Below are 8,253 nucleotides of genomic sequence, written 5' to 3' on the forward strand. Positions count from 1 at the left end.
TTTCAGGTCTTTCCAGCTTTTTACTTTCCACTGATCCCTCTCGTTTTTCCTCTGCACCTGGTTGTATCCTCCATGTCAGGCGGGAATATGTGCAGAGCTTGGGCCCCCAACAGTCTTTCTTGCTTTTGCCAACAGCCTTCTAGTCAGCCAGGATTGTGTGGAGAGCTTATCAAGCCCCTCTCCGGCTTTCTCACTTTCAGGCTCTCCCTGCTACATTGCTGGATAGTCTGCCAGTCTTTTTTGTTGTCACAACCAAGACTTCAACCTCAGCAGTCACTGGCCTTCTGTGTTCATTTACACCTAGATCACTGCTTTTATTGACAGTTCCACTGAGCGTTGGTTTCTCACCTTCCACTCCAAATCAAGTGAGCCCCCTCCAGCAGCAGCAAAACTGATCCTTTCTGGCCTGCCCTGGTATAACTACCATACCACCCAAGCTAGGGGATTGGAAGGGTGAGAGCAGCTCCAGGCAATAATGCCACAGACTCCTACTCTTCTTATGTGAAGTTCAGTGTTTTTCATGAATAAACACTTCTCAATTGATTGTATGTTTTTGGTTGCTTTCTAGAACCCCTGAAACTTTTTAGTCTGTTGGGTAATGTGAAAACAAGTCCTTGGTATGAGTTTCATACATTGCAATAGGACAAGAGTCAACAAACTTTTTCTGTAAAGGGCCACACAGTAAATATTTTAAGCTTTCCAGGCCACATGCAGTCTGTTGCATTGTCTCCTTTCTTTTCTTTATTTTTATTTCAACCCTTTAAAAAGGTGAAAACCATTTTTAGCTGGTAGGCCTTAGAAAAACAGGTTGCAGGCTGGATTCGGCCCACTGAGCAAGTTTGCCAACTCCTGCAGTAAAAAATGTAATGCATAAAGTGAAATGAAAAATAGATCTTGGGAAGGATGGCTAGATGGGAGATAGCTTGTGATGTAAACATATTATGAATGACCTATGGGCAAAGCAGAATGGCCTAGGAAGCGCTACCTATGACTACTCTGACTAAAAACATTCTTTCTTCAGCAGGATCAAAGCTAGAAATTCAACCTTGTCCCTCCTGCCCTCTGGCATTCTCTAGTCAGCAAGCCCTCAGCCAGCATGTGTGGCTCAGTCATCTCCCTCAGCTATTCTCAAGTTTATGTGCAGGAAATCATCTCTATCCAGGGAAACACTATCCAGAAGATCAGAAACAGCAGCAGGAGCAGCTCTTTGATCAAACCTGCTCCAGCGACGAAGCAGAAATTCAAGAGAAAGAAGAGGGCTCCAAAGCCTTGTTTGGGAGAGTAAGCAAAAGCAACATTTCAAAGGCATTCTCCAGCCCACCAGAAGAGCAGCCAGTAAGGTCCAAGGAAGACAGAACAGTGGTGGATATAGGGCCCAGCCCAGACCAGAGGACACACTTTGAGGAAACAGACAAAGTATTGCATGGTTTAGAAGTCTCAGGATTTGGAGCAATCAAATATAGAGACTTGGGGCTAGGCTTTAGCAAGGGGTCAAACCTGCTCAGCCTCCCGAAGACACTCCTGGGGGAGACACCTTATACGTACAGTGAGTGGGGACAGAGCTTTAGCAGTATATCAGTCCTCATCAAAAACCAGAGGACACACTCTGGAGAAAAGCCTTATGTGTGCAGGGAATGCGGACGAGGCTTTACCTGGAAGTCAAACCTTGTCACACACCAGAGGACACACTCAGGAGAGAAACCTTATGTGTGCAAGGAGTGTGGACGAGGCTTTACTTGGAAATCAAACCTCTTCACACATCAGAGGACACACTCAGGGGTCAAGCCTTATGTGTGCAAGGAATGTGGGCAGAGCTTTAGCCTAAAGTCAAACCTCGTCACACACCAGAGGGCACACTCGGGGGAGAAGCCTTTTGTGTGCAGGGAATGTGGGCGAGGCTTTTGCCAGCATTCACACCTCATCAGACATAAGAGGACACATTCAGGAGAGAAGCCGTATGTGTGCAGGGAGTGTGAGCAAGGCTTTAGCCAGAAGTCACACCTCATTAGACACTTAAGGACACACACAGGAGAGAAGCCTTATGTATGCACAGAATGTGGGCGTCACTTTAGCTGGAAGTCAAACCTCAAGACACACCAGAGGACACACTCAGGGCTTAAACCTTATGTGTGCCTGGAGTGTGGGCAGTGCTTTAGCCTGAAGTCAAACCTTAACAAACACCAGAGGTCACACACAGGAGAGAAGCCGTTTGTGTGCAGAGAATGTGGGCGAGGCTTTACCCGTAAATCAACCCTCATCACACACCAGAGGACTCACTCAGGGGAGAAGCCATTTGTATGTGTGGAATGTGGGCGAGGTTTTAATGATAAGTCAACCCTCATCTCACACCAGAGGACACATTCAGGGGAAAAGCCTTTCATATGCAGGGAGTGTGGTAGAAAGTTTAGCCAAAAGCCAAACCTATTTAGGCACAAGAGGGCACACTCAGGTGATATCCCCTTTGTGTGCAGAGAGTGTGGGCAAGGCTTTTGTGATAAGTTAACTCTCATTACACACCAGAGGGCACACTCAGGGGGGAAGCCTCATGTGTGCAGGGAGTGTGGGCAAGGCTTTAGCCGGCAGTCACACCTTATTAGACACCAGAGGATACATTCAGGAGAGAAGCCTTATGTTTGTAGAAAGTGTGGACGAGGCTTTAGTCGGAAATCAAACCTCATCAGACATCAGAGGACACACTCAGGATAGAAACCTTGTGTGTACAAGGAGTGTAGTGAAACCTTTAGTCAAGAGTCACACTTCATGAGACACCAGAGGTCACACTCAGGGCTGTGGCTTTAGTAGTAAGTCAACCATTGCCAGACACCAAAGTGGAGACATCTTATGTGCGATGGGAGTATTCACGAGGCTGTTAATGGTAAGATTCAACATCTCCAATCCACCTGAAGGAGAGTTGCTGGCCTGTTTTCTGGATCTCTGGCTTTCCCTAGTGGGGCTGGTGGTTGTGGAAGGTCTCTCAGGTAACTTGATGAAGGGAGTACTTCTAAACAGGTTGAGGTTAGGGAACAGAGACTATTCCAATGTCATTTCCCAAGTACACCTGCATACTCCTTCTGCAGTAACCTGGATGTTACAGAAACAACAATACTACAGCTTGTCTCTAATGTCTGTCTGACCTTCTGAGAACAAGAGGCTTAACAGACACCATGGCTGATTTAATCTTGCTTCCCCAGAGCATGCCCCAGCAGAGTCAGCTTCAGGGAGAGTTTGGGAAATGGTGAATTCATGGGGACAGAGCACATGGGTAGAGGAAGGTTTTATTATGCAAAGGGCTGACAGGTAAGAAAGATTGTAACTGTCTTAGCTCTAGGTTTTGGGAAGGAGTATCTGTTTTTGGAAATACTGTCCCTGTGCTTGCTTACCGGGGCTTTCTCTGGTTTCCAGATTGAATCCATATTGAAGATAATTTTATTGACTGGTGTATTTAGACTAGAACTGTATTATGTGCTTTTATGAAGAAAACACACACTTAAATATAAAAATAGAAAATGAAATTCCTTTCTATTTTTCTTTGAATTACCATACAATATCCCACAGGTAATTCTTCAGTTTAAATCTTTCTAACCATTGTAAAATATGCTATTTTTCTGGTTGGGAATACGCTCTTTTTGAAAATGGCAGTGTCCCACAAATTAACTTACAATCCTGGGCCAAGTCCCCTGCTTTTTCGTGGAGCTTGACTGAATGATTCTTAATTTTATTTGGAAAGTGAAATTTCCAAGAATGGGCAGGAAAATATATGAACCGTATAATAACATGTCTTTTTACGTGTGTACAGGTATTTAGAGTAGATCTTTAGAACCAGATAAAAAATAGAAAAACAAACTCATTTATATATGAGTATTTAGAAAATGATGGAGCAGGATTTCAACCTAGTGTGAAAATGGCAAGTACAAGTTTCAGTGTTTGACTCATTGGCTCTCAGTGTAAGGAGAAAATAAACATAGCTCCCAAAGTCTCAATATCCAAAGGAGTTCGAGTTAGGGAAGCACTGTCTCAAATAATATGAGGTGTAGGAGTCTTAATATTTGTTCAACATCTAAGTTTGAGTAGAGCGAGCAGAACTTGGTGCAAAATTATGAAACATTATCCTAGATGGAGCAGTGGGCATGGCCTGCGCTTCTCATCCCTCCCCATGGTAGTTCCTGACCTCATGTTCTTACTCCTCAATAGAAAAATACCCTTTGAGTCTTAGAATTTAATTATTCTTTTCCATAAACTCATATCACAAAGATTCCAAAATTAAACATGTATCTTATACTGTTTTTTAACTTTCAGAAGGAATATTACAGTTTTCAAGGTAATTGGTCCATAAAACTAAAAGATTTTGGCTTTAATTGTTTGAGATTCTCAACAAGAAAAAATAGAACACTGCTGGTATATGAAGACTCAGATAAATTCAAAGAGCTAAAACCCTGGGAGACAGTTTCTTTGGAGAAGCAACCAAACAGAGAAGGCTGGAAATGTTCTGAGGAAGGGACAGAAAGAAGCCCTATCCTTTGGCCCTGCCCGGGCCCCACCTCTGCTGATTCTTAAACCCACATCAATCCCTCTGCTTAGAACCTCCCAGAAGAGACAGAATTGGCACAGCTAACCTGAGTTGTCCACCTGGGCCTCACATTAAAATTTAGTGTGCCAATTTGGAAGCTGATTAGGAGGCAAGTACCACATAGTATTCAGATATGTGAATCTTCTCAGTCTTTTGTTTTTACTTTGTTCCAGTCTCAGTCTGGACTAGCCATCCACTAGTGCATATATTTCATATCCTGAGGTGACAGCTCTAGATGTTTAAAACAAACAGAAAAAGTGCCCCAGAGCAACTACTGCCTATCCTACCACTCCCATGGTAAATAGTAGACTATGCTGCATGGAGAAAATTTTGAAGAAAAGATGATAAATGGTATGAAACAATGAATATTCCTTCAAATCCATAAACCTGTTATGGACACCATTGAAATGTTCCATTTTAAAATGAGTGGCAAGATCAGCCCTGAGCTAACATCCGTGCTAATCGTCCTCTTTTTGCTGAGGAAGACCAGCTCTGAGCTAACATCTATTGCCAATCCTCCTCCTTCCCCCCCCACCCCCGAAAGCCCCAGTAGATAGTTGTATGTCATAGCTGCACATCTTTCTAGTTGCTGTATGTGGGACGCAGCCTCAACATGGCGAGAGAGGTGGTGCGTCGGTGTGCACCCAGGATCCGAACCTGGGCTGCCAGTGGCGGAGCGCGCGCACTTAACCGCTAAACCAAGGGGCCGGCCCATATGCTTTTAATTTTGAGATAATTGTAGATTCATATGCAGTTGTAAGAAATTATATAGAGAGATCCCATGTGCTCTTTGCTCAGTTTACCCCAATGGTAATATCTTGCAAAACTATAGTACAATATCATAACCAGGATACTAAACTTGATGTGTACACACCTTTTAAATATTTTATGTAATGAAAAGAGAGATACACATAGAGCCCTTCTTCATGCTGAAGTGTGAAGTTGTTTCAAGGAAATGCACTTCTCTGCTTGTTTGAGTTGTGAGCGGAGCTAGACTTTTTTTTATGGACACCAATTTTATTTGAAAGAATAACTGACAAATTTTGAATAAGATGATTCAGACTTGGCTATTTGGTGGATATTTTTGTCAAAAATGAAGTGATTTTTGAAAACTGGCAGTAATTTTTGTTAATTTGACTTTCAAGGAAAAAATTTGAATATTGAAAAACAAATATCTGCCACCATGAACTTGACAGCTTCCCAATACTTAGTCTTTTGCGATAAGATTAATGAATGTGATTTTATAATCCATATAATGAAATATGTCAATATTTGGAAGATCTGCCTAATTCATTGAACTAATCTTTTCCAAATGATTAGTGCATGATGCTGCAAAATCATTCATGAGTATATTAAAGTATAAGATAGACAAATGGATTTTAATTTAAAGAGAGAAAGGCCAGATTCTACATTATAAGTAACCTTTAAAAAATTACCACTTGTTGATTTTTGGTGTAGTATCAAAGAATATCAAAGAATAATATGACAAGTATCTGAAAAGGCCATTAGAATACTCCTCCGTTTTCTAACTCTGTATCTTGTGAGGCCACATTTTCTTGATCTCAACAGATTAAATGGAGGAGCACATATGAAATACCAGCTATCTTCTATTAAACTAGACATTGAAGACATTTGGAAAAATATAAAATAATGCCACTATGCTCACTGATTTATTTTTTTGGTGGAAGATATTCAAACCCAAGTGAAAGTGAAACATCTTACTTTTCACCTTTAAGTGTCTTGTTTCTAGATGTTGATGGTCTGTATTCCACAGTGAAAAATGCTTCACACACACACACCAGAAAAAAATGTTACATGTCGTAATACCTAACATACATATAATAGCTATGCTTTATATAATTTAAACTAGGCATAGAAGAAAATTACCAAATAAAACAAATACAAAGAAAATGCTTCTTAACACCCACTGACAGGTGTAAACCTTCGATCTGAAGTATGCTGCTCTATCTAGACAAAACAAATCTCGGAGCATATTCAGTTCTAGAGCTAAATTACATAATTGCTTGATCTCCTCCATGCTTGTGCCTATGTCTCTTTCTGAATATTCTTGCCAAATATTTTTTCTATTTTTTTATCTAACAAGCAGCTTTATGGTTTTAGTCATCTCTTTAGTGTGTCTTTTTTTATGTATTTTGTTAATTTGTGTTAATATTTACCAATTTCCTCAAGTTAATTTCTTTTTTGTTGTATTGCTATGTCAAGCTTATTTAATCATAATTCAGCTCATTTATCTTCCTTTCTACTGATCTTCTGAAAGTCAGTTCATTTCAAGTGGCTTATAATTTTCATTTTTATTTTCTCTTTTAGACAAGAATTGCTATTTCAAAGAGTGCTTATAAATGGCTTGATGGATATATTCAATCTCCTAGTATTTAATTTTTTAGCATTGTAGTCAATGTATTTTGTGATTTCTTCTATTTTAATTCACAAAGTTTAGTTTTGAATCTGATCAAGCTCTGTGAATTTTTATGTATATCTTAAAGCGTGTTTAATGTGTGAATGTGTATATATCTATTTTAACATATTATACCAAAATTAACACAAAAGGTGGCACATTTTGATATTTTTCTATATAGTTACCTCATCATTCTCCTGTTATTTTGCGTTAATGACCTCTTTATTTATTAATTTATATGTTTAACACATGTAAAATTAGATCTATGATGTAAATGTAGATATAAATAATATTTAATAGAACAAACACCATTGTATTCACCCCAGCGGAAGAAATAAGCCTTAATTATTTTTAAAAATTTAGTGCTTCCATTTCTGTAAGTGATGAAGTAAATAAACTTATGATCATGTTAGAAAACATTTCTCCATATATTTCCATCAAATTTTGCTTAATACATTTCAAAGCTATTTTATTTACATCAATAGAAATTAATATTTCTTCTTGATGAATTTTCCCTTTTAAAACCATGGAGCAACCTCAGGTCACATTCAGTGTTTCTAATTAGTCTGCTCTCAGTATTGTTGCACTTGCCTTTTTCGGTAGTATTTGCTTTTTTTGCTTCTTCATTTTCATTTTGATATTCTTGTTTTGTGAATAGAGTGTACTATGTAACATAGTACTGGAAGCCATAGTCAGAACAATTAAGTAAGAAAGAGAAATAAAAGGCATCTAAATTGGAAAGGAAGAAGTAAAACTGTATTTGCAGACAACATCATTCTTTATATAGAAAATCCAATTGCATCCACAAAGACGCTACTAGACCTAGTAAACAAACTCAGCAAAGTTACAGTGTACAAGATCCACATACAAAAATCAACACAACATCAATGAACCATCTGAAAAGAAAATTAAGAAAACCATTCCATTTACAATAGCATCAGAAACAATAAAATGCCTAAGAATAAATTTAACCAAGGAGGTGAAAGACTCCTACGCTGAAAACTACAAAACTAAAAAAATAAACCTATAAAACTTAAAACTACAAAATTTAAGAAGATCTTAAATGTAAAGAGATCCCACATTCATAGATTGGAAGACTTAATATTGTAAAGATGTCAATACTACTCAAAGAGATCTACAGATTCACTTCAATCCCTATCAAAATTCTAATGGCCTTTTAGGCTGAAATGGAAAAGCTGGTCCCCATAACTATGGAATTGCAAAGGGCCTTTAGTAGGCCAAAACAATATTGAAAAAGAAAAACAAAGTT

The 8,253-nt window shown here is 39.0% G+C and overlaps 1 protein-coding gene across 2 annotated transcripts in view; it reads left to right on the forward strand.

The window, feature by feature from the left end:
• Positions 1–6,889, forward strand: part of LOC131396778 (zinc finger protein 875-like) — a 29,128-nt gene extending 22,239 nt beyond the window's left edge. Inside the window, exon 5 of one of the 2 annotated variants that reach the window (XM_058529159.1) lies at positions 1,022–6,889. In XM_058529159.1, coding sequence (XP_058385142.1) covers positions 1,022–2,706 — 1,685 coding nt within the window. In that variant the 3' untranslated portion in view covers positions 2,707–6,889. The remainder of the gene's footprint in view (positions 1–1,021) is intronic. The other variant, XM_058529160.1, reaches the window with a different exon arrangement.
• Positions 6,890–8,253: the final 1,364 nt, after the last annotated feature.

This window comes from Diceros bicornis, chromosome 34, assembly GCF_020826845.1.
Source record: "Diceros bicornis minor isolate mBicDic1 chromosome 34, mDicBic1.mat.cur, whole genome shotgun sequence".
NCBI classification, from domain to species: domain Eukaryota; kingdom Metazoa; phylum Chordata; class Mammalia; order Perissodactyla; family Rhinocerotidae; genus Diceros; species Diceros bicornis.